General features: G+C 38.7%; 1 protein-coding gene across 2 annotated transcripts in view; it reads right to left on the bottom strand.

Moving 5' to 3' along the window:
- The window catches only part of SCFD2 (sec1 family domain containing 2), a 180,284-nt gene that overhangs the window by 4,690 nt on the left and 155,259 nt on the right, over positions 1-20,335 (bottom strand). For both annotated transcript variants that reach the window (XM_031588583.2, XM_090139441.1), the window contains exons 6-8: positions 11,178-11,323; positions 7,321-7,455; positions 2,082-2,201 (exon numbers count right to left, since the gene is read on the bottom strand). In XM_031588583.2, the coding sequence (XP_031444443.2) occupies positions 2,082-2,201; positions 7,321-7,455; positions 11,178-11,323 (401 nt within the window). The remainder of the gene's footprint in view (positions 1-2,081; positions 2,202-7,320; positions 7,456-11,177; positions 11,324-20,335) is intronic.

The following is a 20,335-nucleotide window of genomic DNA, read 5'->3' as shown; positions in this document are numbered from 1 at the left end:
CTATCTCCTCTGGGTAGGTCTGAGCAGAACAGTGTGCTTTCTTTGTGTACCTTCCCCTCATTTGGAACAGCATGCCTGTCCTTGATGCTTTACATGAAGAGATATACCTGCCAGCTGATGCACAGGACCCAGGAACTCATAGCCTGACCTTCTGCACTGCAATATGCCTTTCCCATACACAGGGGAAGGAAGGATGCAGCAAGCATCTGATGGTGCATGTGCAGGGATTGATCTGTCCATGTGCCTCAGCCACAAGCACACATGCTATGCATGTGGGGAAGAAGGAGGGCAAAACATCACACTCTTTCCCCTTTTTCTCTCTCTTGATTAAAGGGGAAAGAAATTTATTTCTTCCTTTCAAAGTAGGATACTTCTCACTAGCTTAGGAAGGGTATTTGGCATCATTCACAAACAAATGATGCACAAAAAATGCTATTTTCTTTTGTGCTTCTCCATGAGAAGTTGATTTGCTATTCATATTCCTATGCAGAGCAGTTCTCTGGATGAAAACATGTCTCCTACTGCGTATTTAAATGTAATTTGCTTCAACTCCAAAGAACTGCTGAAGTAATCAGAGCATTGTGCCAGTTTTTCTGTTACTTTACTCAGTTCTTTATTTTTGCACCCACGTCTCTCCATTTCTCCAAAAGCCAATAATTAGTATAAATGTCAGTGCTTTGTTTGAATGGAACAGACTTGTGAGGCCAGTGCTTCCCCCTTGCCCTGATGTCTGAGGCTGATTGCCTGAAACCCACAAAAAAAAAAAAAAAAAAGTCTGTTAAGTGCTGGCTCGAGTTAGACAAATGCCTGGCTTTTTAAAATGAGAATAATCCCAAACAGGTGGCACATATTCACAGCTACAGTGCAGAAATCCAGGTAAATCCAACTAACTCATATAGTTTTCTATATGAGACTCACACAACTGCTTCTTTACTTCTTTTTCTTCCTCCTCCTGACTCTCCCTTGCAGTCCTTTCACCCCTAACATAGCACATTTTCACAAAGGGCACAGTGCAGTCAAAGCTTAAAATTCTTTAGGAATCTTCCTAAGAGGGTGACCTGCCACTGGGGTTAAGCCAAAGCAAAGCAACACCAGATACCATGTCACCACTGTCAAGCCTCAATTCTCTCTAGAAAGCTACTCAAAAGTCTTGCTGCATAGTTCTCCACCGGCTCACTTGTTAACCCTGTGCTTATCTTTCAGGTTATATTAATACATTTAAGGCGTGGATTAACTTGTCCATCAGTGTGTCACAATCCAATCTGTGTTCAAGAGGGAAAAGAATTTTATTCACTCTTTTGAGGAGATTAGCAATTGACTAACTGGGGTGAAATGTGTTATAAGATGAAAAAAAAACATCTCTAAAATAGAACTCAGTCTTAGAAAATACTGTTGCAAAGACAACTGAAACAAAGAAAGCATGCGATGAACCCAGTGGCTGATCAGCCTTTGGTTGGCTATGTTTTGCTAATGATTTCTCACTAATTAAAAAAACCTTCCACAGGAATTGAATAAAAGACGTTTACAAGCCACCTGGAAACTAGACTAGTGTTTAGTGGTCTAATATTAAATGTGGAGATTGGGCCCTGCCTGTGGTGGGGTGGTTGGAGGTTCATGATCCTATAGGTCCCTTCTAACGAGGGCCATTCTGTGATTCTGTGTTTATGACACATTTGCTGATACAGCATTTCTTGAATCTCTTTGCAGTTAGTCTGTATACTGCTACTACACTACTCAGTACTCAGCAGGGAACAAATTGCTCTTGTACACAATTCTCCAAAATTAACAATTATTTTTAACAATCTATGAATTTTTCAAGACATGAAAAAAGCTCCATTAAAACAATGCCAGTCTGCCTGGAATGCCTCCAACCTGACACCAGTGGTGACTCTAATATACAAAAAAAACCCCAGATCCTTGGTTCCTGAACACTTGTTGCCTACAGGCTTCACAGCAAAATTCCAATGCCATTCCTGTCTGTGTGGCTGTGTCTTGGTCTAAGTCCAGTACCAGTGCTATAGCCAACACTGATGAATTTTTTCACTCTTTGTTCAGATGGGAACATTTTGAGATGACTCTACCTGAGTACCAGGTTTGCGTGTTGCTACCAGATCCTTCACCATTTTGACCTCAGACACTGTCACACCACCAACCATGAAGATGATGAGAAGAGGATGGTCACCAGGATGGGGGCGATTCACCTGTAAAATGAAAGAAACAATTATTTTAGTTGCTTAGTCCACCTCAGCAGTGATTGGTTCTTAGAGCTGCCAGAGGAAGACTAATGAAGAAGTTCAGAAATTGCCACAGAATCCTGGTTTTTGGACCAGCTGAATCAAATAACGCCCAGCTAAAAATCATGAGCCATTCCCAGGAATATGGAGTTTTCATGGCTGCCACTGAAATCTAGAGAGGTTTCTCAAGAGGCCTGAGGTCTTCTCCCTCCATTCATTCTTCATTTCTTTCCTTCCTTTTCTAGTGTGGGAGGACAGTACTTGCGTAGGTGCACCATCTGAATACCTATATGCACAAGGCTTTAAGGAAAGGGGAATAAATTACTATCTGGTAGAAGCAAGGAGTCCAGTTTAAACATGCAAGAATCCCTGCCTTACATCAGTTAATGAAAGAATCATAAAAAATGTATTTTTGCTAGTCCAGTGAATAAGCCTTTATAATTCATCCAGTGAAAATAAGTCAGGTTCATTATATATAAAATCAGTTACGTTCACTTCAAAGGTTTCATTACTTCTATGATTGGGTTGTAACTCATTTACAGAAACTCTATTCAAACAAAATACTAGTTTCATTTTTTTTCCTAATTAACTTTAAAATGGTACAAACATCGAATTTCAGCTAATACCTTATAAAATCATATTTTAATTTTAAACATGAAGGTGGTGCTATACATCAGCTTCCTCTTAACCACTTCCAAAAGTTTGATTACTTTGCTGTTTCCGACCATTCTTTCTTGAAAAAACACACTGCCCTCATAATGCCTTGCTCCCAGCTTCGACAAGCATTTGGAAGTGATGTCAATGGCACCCAGAAATAGTTCTTTTTACAGCACCACGCGCCTTACAGTGTGGAACACTCAAAATGTTTGGCTCTGAAAAGTGACAGTGAGAACAGCTGAATTTGCTCTTTTTTAGATTCTCCGCCCCCTCCCCTTCTGAATGCGTAGGTTTTCAGCAGCCTTCACTTGACAGAATGGAAGTGGTAATCATCCCATTCTTGAGTGGAATGCTCTTCCCTTACTTTCACCACCATGATAGCTATCTTTGACTCCGTGGCTCCAGCTCCTCGGAGAACAGCTCTTTGTACTGACTTGTATTGTGGCTGCCTCATTTGTAGTCTTTGGGCAGCCCTGTCCTGCTTTTTGACTGGAAACCTTCAGAAGAGACTTTCTCCTCTAAAACACGCGTGAGGGATGGCATGCTCCCTCTCCAGTCTGGCTGACCTTTGATGATGCCATGCTCCCTGTTAAATATTGCTCCTCTTGAACTCCTCAGAAGTTGGAAACCAGTCTAAAAACACTTATATCAATGAATCAGTGAGCTGACTGTGTACTGAGTGCAGATCTCCTAATTGCACTCATTTTGTCAGCTACCTTCATTCAGCTGATGGCATAGGTAGCACGTATACTACAGTTCAGTGGGTTGACTTGCATTTCTTGTTCTATATTGAGAAACTGTCAATTTACACCAACAGACTAATTAAACCAATAAACCAGATCTTACAAAGGCTCTCTGCACATAATGTAATGTCTACCTTAAACAAACAAACAAAACTGTCCAAATCTACTGCAGATACCAGGAAGAGGTTAAGTAAGACCAAAGTATCTATTTATAAAGCAAGTCAGACAGAACTATTGCTTGCTAAGATCTTAAGAGTATTTCATGCCATAGTTGCTGTAAGAGGTGACTGTAAGGCCGAAGAAATAACTGCTCCCAAAAATGATGAGGATAGAGGTTGACTAAACAAAATGCTTTGCTATGACAGTTTGAAATAATACATGAAATACTGTTATTCCTTTTCATGGCTCTTTACTCTTCTTATCAGTGCTGCCAGAGCAAACTGCTTCACTCCATTTCATGAAGCTCCTGAGTGACCCAAGACTTACACAGAAAGCTCAAAACTTAGGAGCTTGCTATTGAACAAAGCCTCTCTTACTATCTTCCCTGGTGACAACTTGTTATAAGCAAGCACACATAACACTAGACACACTGAAAGGACACCCAGTATATTAATCAGAAAACACAAGCAGTACTAGAAGAAAATGTCTTGACAAATCATTCAGTCAAAATAAACCCAGATCCAAACACGTGTTGTCTACATAAATCTTAGTATTTTTCAGAAGACCAAAGTTCAAGCCACAAATTCCAGAAATGCATATTAAAAATACAACTAGGTATGCAAATTCAAAATTAAATTAAAATTGCAATGAAAAGGGGTTTGGAATCTGTAATTTTGTTATTATATGCACAAGTGTTTTGAAGGAGGACAATACTTTGGGTACAAAATATTTGGCTGTGCTAAGAATGTAAATTTCTGCCAAGATTTTTTGTTTGATAATACAACCACCCAAGGCTCTCTCTTTTGAAGGAACTGGCTTCATGTAGCAAAACACAACTCATTTTTGTGTTACAGAAGAGCTGGAATGGACTGAAACAAAAGCAACACATGCATTCTGCAGTCCTTCTAAAGCTATTTTGTTTCAGGACATTTCTGAGGCATCTGAATTTCATTTACTGAAAAATATGAATTTTGCAAAAGTTCCCAAGTGAAATTTACTTTCAGTTCAAACTATCATGCATTAAAAATAATTGGTACCATTATCTCGGGCAATTAGAAACACTAAATAAGAAAAAAGCAAAACCCTGAAAGCCTCCAGCTGTGACAGTGGCACATAAAGAGATGATATATTTGAAATTTGGTCAATTGCTGATGTCCTGCTTCCCCGGACTCCATAATTGCCATGGAAAATGGCCTGTAAAACCTTTACAGGCTGCTGGGCATGCAGGTCAGAGGGGAAGGGCTGCTGCTCTAAGGGCTGCCTGCCTGAATTACTGATACAGCTGAGAAGAGAGCTACTTGTCAGGAAAACCCCCATTGTGCTGAAGCAAAAGGGACCAAAGGAAGAACGAAGAATGCCTTCCATGTTTATCTGAGTTGGCATTTATATTCAGGCATTGAGAAAGAAATATAAATTTGAGGAAATTCATCAAATATTTACAGTGCTGATGCTGCAGTAAGTGTAGAGATGATCTTGTGTCAGAAATACAGACTGGACTCATTCATGCAGGAAACAAGGATTTGCCAACAAGCCAAACTAGCAACTAAATGAAGAAGCACAGACAAGACAGACTTTTGTGAGATAAGTGATGGTGTCCATCCTACACGAGGTTCACTTGGCCATCTGTTATATACTCCTTACAACAGTTTTGTTTGTTTGTTTTTCTTACTTGCAGAGATGAAGGCACTTGAGGTACACTCCAGAAAGAGAAGCCCACCTCCTCCTGCAGAAAACTCATTTTAGGATTACAATCCCCTCAATCCCCTGTTAAATTTTCAGGAATACATGTTGCATTTTTCAGGAGCTCTGTTCTTCTTAGCAAGAAGCTCTCTGCAAACAAACTTTTATCCTCTTCCTCTTTGACATCATGCAGTTAACAGAAATAGAGATGCCGGTTGTCACACACAGATCAATCCTTTCCCACTCCTTCCCTGTACTCTCCCTGTACTCCCATCTCCCATCTGTTTGGATTTTGGTTAATCCTATCATTTTGCAAGTTCTGATCTTTTCACCTAAGTTGGTACAACAACCAATAGTCCAATGGGAACTTTGTGATTAGGATATTACCGTAATTCACTTAAGTGTCCCAAGCACAAGAATTAATAATATGGAAAGAAGAGACCTAAAACTAGCTAAACCTGTCACAGTTTCCATATAGACATTTAGACTTTATATGTGTCTTGCTTGTCGTTTCTTCTTGTTGCTTTATTTATTTATTTATTTTCTAAAGGACAAGCTATGTTCCTGCCTCAAAAAATAAAAATAACTAAATACAATTGTGAGAGTTAATGACAAATAAATCCAATCATTCAAAAAATCACTGGTGTGCACAAGCTTTTTTGTCTTTGTTTGATGCAGGAACATCTCTTTCTTCTATTTTTGGAGTGGCAGCAGCATGATTTTTTCAGTAACAATATGTGAATAGAAACAACACTGGGTCACTCTTTCTATAGCTGTCCTCTCATAATTCAGGGCTTTATCATAAGCTCTGAAGAGCTAAGAATTTCCATTTAGTAACCTAGCTAAGTCCATTCTGAAAATCCATTTCAGCAGTAGGCACAAGTTCCTGAAAATAGGCACTGTATTTAGACATATCTGATTTTGTCTTCAAGATAGCCTGCTCTGTAATAACAGAAAAATTACTTTGTTATCTTGATAATGGGTTCTAGAATAGAATCAACACACAAATCAAAGTGGGTTTTTTTTGTCACCTGTCTTTAGATGCATGAAAGGCCTAGCAAGTATTCACAAAGAATAGGAAAAAAATGTTTTTCTTTTCAATTATCACAATACAACAGAAGTTGGAAGCAATCTTTGCATCTCATCTAGTCCATTTCCCTGCCCAAAGCAGTGCAGACTTCAAAATTACACCATGTTGTTCCGGGCTCTGTACAGCCAAGCTTTGAAAATCACGGAGATGGAGAATCCATCCAGTCCCTCTGGACTTTCTGACTGATTAGTCTGCCTTCCTCCCCACTGCATGTTGAACCTTGTCAAATTATAGAAGGAACATTGAACATGGGGCTCCTCTGCTGATCTTCTTGCCCTGTAAGACCTCTTTATTCTTAGTCTATCTCAAGGCTGCTCATTATCCACAAAATTCCTTGATGAACTGCCTTGCGGAATGCCTTTTGGAAATCTGGGGAGTTTATACTGGCACTTGCTTACTAATTTGCTTGCTAATGTCTCTGAAGAGCTCCAAAAGCTATGTGAGGTTGGACATCCTTTTACTGAAGCTTTATTGAAGCCACACTGACTCTTCCCAGACATATCATCCTTATTTGCATGCCCAGTATTACCCTTACTTAGGTGTCCAGTCTGCTCCATTCTCCAGGTGGCAATATCCATTTGTTCCATACCTGCAATATGGTACCTCAATCTATTTCCAGCCCCTCTGCAAGGATTTAACTCTCCTGACTGTCCCTTATGCTTCCCTCTATGGAATTAAATATATAAAATCACGTATTGCCATACAATGTTATAAACTTAGGGAAATTTTACAGATCAGCTTAAGAACCCTTATTTACCTTCATGAACATGCTGAATCCAGTTTTAAGTAGATCAGTGAGGCCTGATGACATATGCTCAATATCAACACAATCAGGTCGATCAGCACTGCAGATCTCTTCCACCACCTGTTTTAGCAGTGGTTTGTAAGAAGCCTGCACAAAAAGAACAACATGCTGTGAGTAAAGCTGTTTAGGCTTGGTGTAGCTGCTCTTCTAAATCTTCTATTTCCATTAAAGGAAACAAAAATATTTATTCTAGAAAGAAAGCAGCACAGAAGCATATAAATATTTAAAAATGCCTCTGTGGCAGCAGTGTGTGCACAATAAACATTGTGCACCAGCACAGTATTGAATGGAAAAGTTAGGAAGAAAGCCCCATATTTATTCTACTGTATGTGTACTATGTGACTAAAGGGAGACTAGGAGTAAAGGGGGCTTCTAGTTTCTCAGGAATGTTTTGGGATAGTACAGAGGGGAAGAGCAGTGGGGATAATTCTCTTGTCCATCATGTACCCACAAGGTCTCATTTTCTTTGGAATAACAACATTTAAACAGGGAGGAGGTGTTGCTTGCTGACCCCTCCTGCCTTCCTACAGGTGTCATGTCGTCACTGAAGTCTGGATATCAGCAGGGCTGATACCTTTGGAAAGCCTTGAAAAAGATGGGCTCAAAATCCTGCCAATATCATACGTGTCAGTGCTTCAGATATGTTAAAGATCAGGAAGAACAGGATGTGCAAAGGTGCAGATGATCTTTTAGTAAGACTGGCATTTTAGCCCTAAAAAATGGTAAAGAACCTTGGACAAAAGACCAACTAAGTAAGAAAAAAAGGTATATTTATAGAGGAAAAAATAGGGTGATTACATCAGAACTGGACGAGGAAAGATGTGTAGGGAGAGAATTTATTAAGTCACTAAAGTCAAGCAAAATGGCATTCACTATGAATGGGAGATGCCACCTCTAATATTAATGTAATCCACAGACATACCCTCAGTGAATTGAAAAACTGGAGGTGAGATAGCCTTATTATGTGGAGTAGTATATTTAAACAAGTGGGGTTTTCTGAGTCATCCAGACACTGACCCAGTGAGTTAACAAGATCAGTGCTCTGTTCCCATCTTAAAACACAGCAAGCATTTACCATGCTATGTTCTTCAGGGACCACCTTGAAAACATTTTACGATAAGAATTTTAGGGACTGGGGGAAAGATCCTCTTTAATGAAAATTCAGCCTTATTTGGTTTGCAGATTGAGTTTTGTTATGCTTCTTTTAACCTTGCCAAAACTGCAAGGGAACCACAATAGTTTCAGCAAGTGCAACAGCCTTTGAAAATTAGCAACTTTCCAATTGTTGTATGTTTTCCTTTGGGACTTATGCAGGGATGCATTATCCCTGGACTTCTCAAGAGAATTAAGTGCAACGTCATTCCTTTTGTAGAGAGGATGCTTTTGTAAAGAGCATCATGCAAGATAAACATAAAATAGCTGGAAAATAAAAAGCAAGCTGCTTGGTTACGTAACTTGAAACTATAATTTTTTAAAGTAATCGAAAAGATGTTTTTCATGATCTAACAGTCTACAGTGAGAATGAAAGGACACTTTTTGAATACAGTCTTGGCAATGCAGATTTATACAATTTATGTATTTATTTTCACAACATGTGCATATTTCTTAATTGAGCCAGTAAAGCAAATTGCAGCAGACATTAACTGCAGTATCTTTCGAAGATTTGTGTCAAATCTAGTAATGCAATAAACAACTGTTTTTGAAAATATAGATGTGAGCATGATGTCCTATTATGAAGATCTGTTTAATATCCTCATAGATGAGAAACAGACATTGGGAATGAAATATTTGGAGCAAAGATCAAACCATAGTTAAACAGAGACTTATTGTACAAAATTAAAGGATAAATATTATCTGACTTCAGACATAACTATGTACAGGAAAGGCAAGGCATTAAAAATGTTCCATGATTTTACATGTCTGAAGTTTCAGGGACAAAACTCAGACCCCTTCAAATGATCTGATTTGGCTACACAGATACCAAAGGCAGAATTCACTACTGAAGCCTTGATAACCTCAAAAACTTTCAAAACCTTTTATTAGTTGACATTTACCTATCAAAAATTTAGCACATTTTAATTTTATTTTTATACAATAGCTTCATGAATTTCTAACTCTTATAATGAAACTATTGGAAATTTTAATTTCTGGTGTCTACTAGGGCACAAAATGTGTTACAATGGTTACTTTAAATCTCTGTGGCTATCAGATACATCTTAGACATGATTATAAGGAGAAGAAAAGAAGAAAAGTGAGGGGAAGGAGAGAAAGAAAAGACGGAAAGAGGAAAGGAGGAAAAGAAGAAGGAAGAAAGTGAGGAAAGAAGAAAAAAAAGGAAGAATAAAGAAGGAAGAATAAGGAAGGAAGGAGTGAATATATGCAAGATCAAGATAAAAGTAGTTACATATCAGTCAAAATACATACTCTTGTCTTCCGTGGTCACAATATTAACTGGTTTGATGATCTGATGGAAACATTAATCCATCGTTTTATGCAAGACTACAAATTTCAAAAGTCTTTCGAAGAAGCTATCCAATTCCACATATGCACAGAAACCATTTTTTGATTCTTAAGACATGGAGGCCTCCTTCCTCCTAACATAGGTAGCAGAAAAACACCTATAGGCTACAGCCTATAGATTTTGTCAGGTGAGCTAAATTGCTGCGTGCAAACTATGCGTTACCACTTGCTAGACAAAAATATGATCCTTTTGTAAAGAGATGTATGGCAGAAAAATGTACTGCCTGCTTATTTCAGCTACTCTAAATCTCCCAAACTGCCCTCAGCAGAAGGTTGTTTCTATTCAAGATAATTAAACCCACTTACAGCCAGACTGGGGGCTGCAAACTGTTAATATATCCCTTGCTGTGTTCCAGCGCTCAGCCCTAAGCAAACAATCTGGGTTACATCCAAAGAACATAGTGATGCTAATTACACTTTAGGTAACTTTCAGAGGTCATTTTCTTATCATCTGACTGCCCCTACACTGACCTGTTTTAAACACTTAGCAATTTTCAGCATTTCAGACACCAGACTTGTAGACTTCAGTAACAATTCAGTAACAAATCCACCTTAGCTTTCCAACAACATGTTGCAACACTCTCCACTCTTGCTGTTGCAAAGCATTGCTTAATTTGGACCATGTCCCTTTGCAGATCTACAGTATACTTATGAGTCTGGAGCAATTTTTTTTTTCTGGCTTAAGGCTGGAATCAAATTTTACAGTCTCTCTAAATCGTTGTATGTGTTTTCCACTGTAAACTCAATTTTTAACTGAAAAAAATACATATATATTAAACACTTCAATGGATATGGGAGAAGAGAAAAACACTGCAAAATAGTCCTGATGACCTGCAGTTCACGTGTTCACTTTTTATAAACAAAAGCTGCTTTTCTCACCTATTCACAAATGGGATTGCCTCTTAGTTACAGAAATGGGAGATAAAATACACAGAAATACAGCTGCTGTCTGGACACATGCATCCTGCTTGGATAAGACATGAAGTCAGTCCAGTTCCATACTAACCTTCTCCTGCCCTTCACAGACATTTATATTACCTCACAGAGCTGCAGAGGAAATCCTCAATTTCTTCATCAGATAATTCTTTATTGACATGGACATGGATACACATGAGTTTGAATGAAGGACTTGATGATTAGGTCAATTATAAGATCTCATAAATCTATTCCACATGGACAGAACCCATATAGGATTAGCACAGCAGCAAAATCAATGCTGTTCATGAAGCTGAAATTTTGACAGCCTGCTATAGATGTAACAGAGACATAGAAAAGGAAGATTCACTTGCCTGGTTGGTGTTGCTGCCTGGATTATGTACAGAATTAAACTGCTTCATATGCATTCGAGCTCTCGCAATATCCCTGAGCAACTTAAAGATATTGTCCACTGCATCTGTGGCTTTCTGGGATGTTAGGTTCAGTGCCGAGTTATAGCCTAAAGAAATAAAGAAACTTTCATGTACTTTGATAATAAGCAGTAGGAAAAGGCTAACTGGGAGGAAAACGTGAACAAATGATAGAGGACAGAGACTCTGTGCACTAAAGGAACACAAAAAAGTCAGTACTATCAAAAATTCTTAGCGAAGTCCTAATGGTAAGCTAATCTGGATCACCGTCCTTCATATCTTTTGCATTTTGTATTGTATCTTTTATACTATACATTTGTACTATAAAAATATCTACATACACATATGCACTTATAGATAGGTCTAAGATTACTCCTGAAAGACACCAAACTTTCCTTTGTCTGAACTTTATTTCATGTAGGACTGTGACTTGGGTCACCTGCTGGTGCAGCAGAACAAAACCAGGTGGCTGCATGTCTGCGTGGCCACAGCATGTCAAGATGCTGCAGGTCAATGTCACTGCATTCCCCAAAGCAACCGAGTGAACATGGAAAGATCCTTGGTGACTCTCGTGCTGTAATTCTATGGCAGACACTTGTGTATTTTTTGATGGGGCTCTTGATTTTTTTTTTAATGAGTGAAAATAGCTTACAGAAACATTTTTGTTTGTTGTGTATGTGCAAGATCTGCATGCTCTGATATTCTGATTGACTAACATCTAGATTTCATTTGGCAGAGGAGCCTAGGTGATGTCTGTGAAGTATTGAACACACAACCCCCCTCAGCAGCTCATCACTCCAGTCTATAAGTACTGTCACATCAGTGATGCTCTCACAGTCAGAGAGGTTGGTCCTGTGAGAGATCCTATGCCAGATTATATGTAAGAGAATGGTGTCCAACAGCTGCAAAATGTGAAGCTGAACACCCCCCAGGCTGACAAGGCTTACAAATAGAGTCTGAGGCCACATTATAGTGCTTTATATTTATCACCAGCTCAGGCCAAAAATATTCATAGACGATCTTGCACTGTCAGTGTGCTTTTAACCTACTCATGGGAAAACACACAAATGAGCAGACAGGGAAGTTACTGTTGGCTCCCAGCTCACAGGCTGGAGATATTTAATTGCTCATGTTTCCAAAGCAATTTGCAAATAAAATGAAAAGTTGTCTCTCATTATTGTACAAATTTCTTCTCTCTGAGACAAGCTTTCTCTCTTTTAGCTGCACCGGAGACAGGCAGCCTCTAGCTACCTTCATTTATACTTCTATTGTGCTCTGTGCAGCCTCCCTCTGCAGCCGCCATCAGTGCTGGCCAGCCCCGCTCTGGCATGTTTGCTTTGCAAGTGAACACAAGGCCCCATGCCGAACAAGTTCAGGCAAGGTAAAAATCACATCAAGTATGCTTTGCTTTGGACACTCTTTTCATTTCTAATTAATTGTTTATCTTCTTGAGCCATGTAAAAGCCTTTTGCTCTGGTTCTGCAGTTATTTTTCTCATTAAGAGAATTATTTGTTTCCTTCTCCTACTGGCATCACCTCTCTGTCTCTTTATTTTAAGAAGAGTGTTTCTATCGAGATGTTTCCACCTATCTTGTGACTCCTCATTCCTGGAACCAAAGGGTGCTTTCCAGGAGACACGGCCTAGCCGCGTGCCTAGAGCCGCTGAGATGCGCCTAACTGCATCTGGACTGTTACGGGCCCAACCTGCTCCTCAGCAACTCCTCAGCAGTCTGCTGACACCTCACTGAGGGGAACAGCTCTGCCCCAGTTTCCCTGCATGTGGCTGCAAATCAGCCCCAGTTCTCATTGCTCCAGCTTTCACATAAGGGAAGCAGGGCACAGCCCCTTTCCTGTCCCTGCTCAGTGCTAGTGAGAAACTCGCTCCTATTCCAACAGTGAGGAGGTGGAATACATTAGCTGCTGCACTGCTCTGTGCTGGTTACAACCCTTCCTGTTACTGTGCTCCATTTTTTTTTTTTTTCTCACAGAAAGTTAGCACTGGGAGAGCATGAATGAATTTCTTTGAATCTCAAGCTCTATTATATAAGAGAAAAGCCTTTAAAATGAAATATCTGGACATGGCTTTCCTGACAGAGTTAAAGAAGACCGGTTGTGGAAAAAAGAAAATCACCATTAACCACTGTGGGATTAAAGCATTTAAAGCATCTCAGCGATACCTCAAGAAGTAAACCAGCTGATGCTGTGCTAAATGGGGCCATAAACTGAACCAAACCAGTGTCTCTACAGATTTCTGAAGTCAGGAGGAGCACCATTTTTAAGAAAAGGAAACACACTGTGAACCCGTGGTCTGTAGTTATACAGTGGCATGTGATTATTCCTTGCTTAAATGCAACGAAGGAAAATTTCTGAACTGTGTATCACAAAACCTTTCACTGAGCTTTGCCTGTTTTGACACATGGCCCAGGTGCTATAAACAAACCTTTTCTTTTTCTAAAGCAGTATATTTTGACACATTGTGAAGGTCTTGAGTCCTTTGAGACACCACAAGAAGTCTACACTGCTTTCAAAATCCAAAATTTAGGAAACCTGAAAGTTTATTGCTTTACTCTGTTTTATACCATAAGGCTGTCACTGCTATTAACTTAGACTCTCTCTAAAGCCCATTTACAAAAATAAACTGATACAGACCCTGCAAACCATGGAGAAGAGCTGGCAGAGTAGCTAAGCCATTTTAGCAGCATATACTGAAGCATGGGCTAAAACAGAGAATTGACACATCGAAGAAACTAAAGTCCAGCATCAGGGTTGCATTATGCAAGCTATTTTCTAGATACGTATTTAATTTGCTTTCAGCAAATGGCAGAGAAAGAACAGAGATACGGAGCATCTTGAGTATCAGAATTAAAAATATAGCAGTATGATACAAAACTAATGAAAATCTTCCATTTTCAGACTTCAGATGGTAGTATAACAATAGGAATCTTTATTTTACTAGCAGATAAATCCAAAGCCATACATACATATACCCACAGACATAAGTTTAATAATATATTTTCAATATATTCATACACTGTTATGAAAAAGTAGGTAGAAATGTATATGGTTACACAGACCATGGTTGCATTTTGCAAGGCGAAAAAAAAAAAGTGTTAACAACTCAAACTAGAACAACATTTGTGTGACTCTCCATTCACTCTACTTCCTCATGGATTCTGCCATGCACTTGGATGTTATTTTCAAATCTGATTTGTACTACATTGTGCTCCGTGCTGGGTCTCAATGGGAAGGTGGTAACCAAGTATCACACTGTAGGGCAAGGAAGGATACTCTAGAATATGATTGCTCTTATTTTCCAACAGCAATAATGGCAGAACATGAGAAATGAGAATTGCAATTTGGGGGATTAAGGAAGAGAGGTGTGTTCAGCTGCCCTCCAGAAGAGAGCATCCAGAGGGCACACAGAGATGACAGCCTTCCTGCTGTGCTTGGCACATCTCTGCCCCTTGAGATGGGAAGGGTCCTTCCCTTCTTCCCTCGTATCCTTGGTATCCCCAGTGAGAACAAACACAGTGAATTAAAATTGCAAGAAATTTGTCACTTAGGAAAAAACAGAGGAACGAGCTCCTGCTCATGCATGGTTAGAGGCTGTGAGCATTATGAGGTACTTTGTTAAAACTTAAGTTCTGAAGTTGCACTTGCAAAAACCTGGCCACTTACCACTGTGATCAAATACTGATTTAAGATCTACCTTCAGAGAGGTTGTGGTTTTTTTTCTTTTTTCTTTTTTCTTTTTTTTTAATTTTGGCCTCAGTATCTGTCACTTGGACATTTCTGTTTTACAGTAATAATTTATTGCCTCCTCTTTGCCAAAATTCAATAGCACAACATGTAATGCCAACTTTAATGAGATACTGGAAACTCAGTACTGGAGGCTCTCATGTTACATGAAATTAAGCCTGTCAGTTCTGAGAGCATTTACATGGAAAATCTACAGTACTTACTAGAATAAATTACATACATTAACTGCAGGAGAAATTTAAGCTAGGCTCAGATGTGCTTTTTGAAGGAAATTAATGCAACAGATTCATTGGGGAACTATTCTGTTGCTCCCTCAAGTGGTCCATATCTTAATTAAAAAAACACACATGTTAATAAAGTTCCAGTAAATGCTCTGTAAGCCTAGTAATGTCTCCCAATAATGTTCATACAAAAACTCCAGGTTATACAAAATGATGTAAAACATTATGAAAATACCACCCCGTAGCCTAAATAACCAAATGACCTCAGTCTTTTGCAAAGGTACCCTCCTTTTGTCTTCTTAACAATTTTAAAGTCTTTTTGTTTATGTTGACTACAAGGAATCACATTTCTAAAACAACAACAAAGTGAAATAAATTTTTCAGTAGTTTTGTTTATTTTTCCATCTTTAGCTTGGACAATAGCATTGCATGCCATCGATGGTTTTTTGCATTTCAGATTTGGTTGTGTGTTCCTCATACTACCAAGGCAGGAATGGTTGGAAAACATTTCCTTCTGAAAACTACTACACTACTTAGATTTTCAAAAAATGCATGAAATCATCGTAACTTGGGGTCCTAAGAATGATGGTTATGAAGAAATGTCCAAGAGATGCTTCCTTTCCCAATTTAAGTTCTGAGCCAAAGTGTAATTCAATGTGCTTAAATCGGTGAAGGCAGCTTTACAATAACATAACTGCATAGAAATGTAAGATGACAATAACAACGAATAACTGTAATCTATTTATCAACTACTGTAGAAAAACAATATTTTTATCAGGAAGACAAAAGTAATGACATTTTAATGCTACATAAAATTATCTGTTCAAAAAGGCCCCTTTAACCAGAATGCTATAGAACAGATAAAATGCCATCTGAAAACTGACAGGGATAATAGGCACTTACTTAGACTGCATTCAACAGTACATAATAATTGTAATTTTATTTTTCTCCTTTATTCAAACTAACAGAACTATGGTATATCCCTTAAGTCACCTTTCTCATGCTCAGAATAGTATCCTTGTTTCTTCTTAAAAAAAAGCTATTGATTATAACTTAAAATTAAAATTAAACTTTAAAAAGACTGTTATCTAAAGTACTAAAGAGTTGGGTTTCCAGGAGAAACAGCATGAAAAAACTGAAAGCTAAATAACAACTCTGTGTTAATCTATGCTGTTGTGACTGCTTAGATACTAAGGCAGGTAAAAATACACTCTAACAAGTTTCAAGGTAGCAGAGAAATGGGGCAGTCAGATAAACAAAAACATAGCAGATCTCCAGTTCTTGCAGTATTTGAAACTCAAGCATGAATATCTTCCAGATGGCATGTCATTCTTGATATATTTTATGTACATGCAGCTAATGCCACCCTACCTGACTGGAAGAGAAATGAAAGAAAGAGTAAATGCCTTGTTCAATGCAATTGTGACAGAACAAAACACGTCTAACAGTAAACTCTCTAAAGTGATGAAGTTAATTAACGACATTAGAATTTATAGCTTAATTGTAACTTTAGAAGAAAAATTTACTGTTTGATCTGCACTCTGCTCACTACTGAAATTCTGATCTCAGAAAGCATGCAGGTGTGCTCAACCATGTGTCTCCCTCAAACCCAGCCTTCACCCTTACTTCAGCATCCCAGCTCCAACAGAAAGAAAAATCCTCCTACTCATTGTCACTAAACGCAAGTATATATGTTTGAGTATAACCCAAAGAAAACCATTCTAGCACACAATAATGAAAGCATCACCACCTTTCTGCAGCACAGCCACTCACACACCATTTCTCACAACTCCTAGGGCCTTTTTCTTCATTTTTTTTCTTCCAGAAGTGTTACAATTTTGTTAAAAAAAAAAACACAGATGCCAATCCTAGTAAGGCACACATATTTTATGACACTGACAGCATCCACTCTGTGTTACCAGATCATGTTGTGTATACAGTAGGTGCTCTAGAGACAAAAACCTCTCTCTGGTGAGTCATTGTACAGATCCATAGAACAAATGGCCTCATGCAATGTTACTGGTTCTCAGATCTTCCACTGCAGGACACACAGAGAAAAACTGCTACCACTTTTACCATTTGCAAAGCACAGTATTTCACACGTGGACTCGGAAGGCCTCAATTTGTGAAGCTGTCAATCATGAGCAACTTGCTTCTGCTTTAAAAGCAAGTTGAATGGCCTGTTCCCTCAGCAGAATTTGATATCAGAAACCTTTGTGTCTAGATAAAAGGGCAGATCGCAGTTCAGCCTACAGCTTGCGTGATTGTGTTGTTTGGAATGAGCAGTATGGCTCTGAGAAGAGTAGAAAAGCATACTTTGCAGAGGCGTTTGCTCTTAATGAACCTCATGGAAATATCTGTGAAAAATCAGTATTACATTCAGAGTCAGAAATAAAACTGGAGAGGTCTTTGCAAATTTCTCTCCAGCTTCTGTTGAAATGGTTGTTTATATTTTTCACCACCCACTGTAAAATTATTTCAATTGAAATCACCACTGGAGTACTGTCTCAAAAGCTAACTCTCTTTTCTCTTCTGGGAATGTCTCACATCACACCAAGAAAAACATCCTATAAAAAGTATGTTTATGGAAGATATTTTCCTTTATGAAAGCAGATAGCACTGACTCATCTACATGATTTTGAAGTCTTCTTATGCTCATCTGCTCTATAATGCATGGAAACTGCACACTGTACTTTACAGAGATCAAAAGAACGCAGTCCTGTCTGAATATCTAACAATCTGTGGATAAACAATGAAAGACAACCAAGGAAAAGGTACTAGTAGAAAGAACAATAAAGCAATGAAAAACTCAAGCTATACAGATAGAACTGCATAAATTGTCCCATTTTGTGTTAATTTTTAATTGGAAATCATTGTAACATGAGAGGCAAGACACTGACTGCATAAAGGACATTCTGCATGAAAAGCAAAATAAAAGAAGCAAGGCTGTGGAAAGGAGCTGAAAGAGGGAAGAAGAAACCCTATTACAGGAAGATGGACAACTAAGGCACTATTGGTCTCCGAAGTCTGAATAACTGCATCACATGCCAAAGCTGCCCCTTCCTCTGGATATGCTCACAGTGCAGCCAGCCAGCGCTAGCAGAAAAACCAAAAAATTACATAAATTATGCTGATGTCATGCTTTTTCTTCCTTTAAATAAAAAGCACACTGTTGTGCAGATTGCAAATATCAGTTAATGATGAAAATGATTAGCAGTACATGCTGCAAGCACATGTGCAGAGGAAGGAAATATCCCGGAGTATTACACAGAATAAACTCACATTCATTACACAAATAATAATTTATAAAATGTGCAATAGATAAAAAAGATGCTGACAGAAGCCTCAGTGTAGCAGAAAATGTAAACAAACATTCAAGATTAAAGGTGTGATGGGATGAAGTTAGGCGAGTGCCTAAGTGCCTTGCTGAACTCGGGTTCAGCCATCCTGTTTAGATTCAGAAATATTTTACTTAATAAACAAACAGATTGTGGAGTTGATCTGTAAATGTTCCGTTGTCTGTTGCAGCACTTAAGAATCAACATTTTCTGTCTTTAAAACAAAAAGGAAATTTGGCACGCATTGGGAAAAACAAAGCTTATAGCACAGGTTTGAATAAACAACCAACTGATAGAAAATGTGTGGGATTTGTAGTCATTTGCATTTCATATAAATTGATCACATTTAAAACAAAAAGGAATTATGAAAAACACTCATAATATTGTCATCAAATTTCAACACCTACTTATTTACTGTGGCCAAAAGAATAAAGTGTACCATGATTTATGCTTCAAATATGCACCAGAAGCCTAGGGACTTTTTTTCATTAAACTGTGCCTGCCTAAGAATGAAAGAAGGCATGCAAATTCAGTATTAACCAGATGATGATGATTATTTTTTAGGAAGCAAAGGGGTTAGTAAATGCAAACAACAAACTTAGTCTGAAGGACTGTAAACAGCACACAGTTCTGTGGCTGCTGTGGGGCCATGCAAGTGCAGCTCAGAGGCACCTGGGCCCAAGTACAGCATGCGATGGGAAATGACTGCCATTTGCAGGTTGTCTGTATGATGGTAAACATATAATGGTGATAGACATAATAATAGGTTCTCAGAAGGATCAGCAGACATAGATACGCTTTCACAAGGAATTGCACCAATGGAGAGAAGGAACTGAAAGTGGAAAGTTTGGAAACTTACTTCAGAAAAGTAAACTTTTCTGAAAGCTCTAGATGACAGTTTTGCCCCACTGCTTCCCTCCTCTTCCACAAGTAGATATGACCTTTTCTTATGGAGAATCCTCTCTTTATGGATGTTCTGAACACAAAGCTGAAACAGGGAGGGCAAGGAATCCTCAGCTTTGACTGTCAGGTATTTAAATACTGTCAGCTGCCTACTATCTGCCATATTTAGTAAAGAGAGGCATCTTAAATACACTTTGCAATAGGAAATCAGATGCTCAGAGCTCAATACAGCAATTTCTTTTTCTAACACAGCATACTCCTGAGTTCCCTGCTACATCTACCTGTCATTTCAGAGAGGAAAGAATATTTATTAATTCTGGTCCTGAAGTTCTCACACCAGCTTGTGACTGATAATTTCAGTGAATAATCCCTGCATAAAGAATTGCGTGAGGATGTAATTTTATGAGTAAAAACACTGTGAAAAGTTATGTTCAAAATCTGTATTGGACCTTTCTCATTTCTGTTGAGAGCCTTTTTTGGTTACATTGTTTCATTTACCGCTAAGTACAATTAATCAAGATTGCGTTCACAATCATAGAATCATACAATCATTGAATCATAGAATTGTTTGAGTTGGAAGGGACCCTTTAAAGGCCATCTGGTCCAACTCCTCTGCAATGAACAGGGACATCCACAGCTCAATCAGGTGCTCAGAGCCCTGTCCAGGCTGATCTTGACTGTCCCCAAGGATGGGGCATCCACAACCTCTCTGGGCAACCTGTTCCTGTGCCTCACCATCCTTATCACAGAGAACTTCTTCCTTATGCCCAATCTAAATCTCCCCTCTTTTAGTTTGAAAGCACTTCTCCTTGTCCTATCACAACAGACCCCGCTAAAGAGTCTGTCCTTTCTTACAGTCCCCCTTTAGACACTGAAAGGC

This window comes from Phasianus colchicus, chromosome 4, assembly GCF_987193195.1.
Source record: "Phasianus colchicus chromosome 4, bPhaCol1.hap1.1, whole genome shotgun sequence".
Taxonomy (NCBI): domain Eukaryota; kingdom Metazoa; phylum Chordata; class Aves; order Galliformes; family Phasianidae; genus Phasianus; species Phasianus colchicus.
This window is presented reverse-complemented; position numbering and strand designations above follow the sequence as displayed.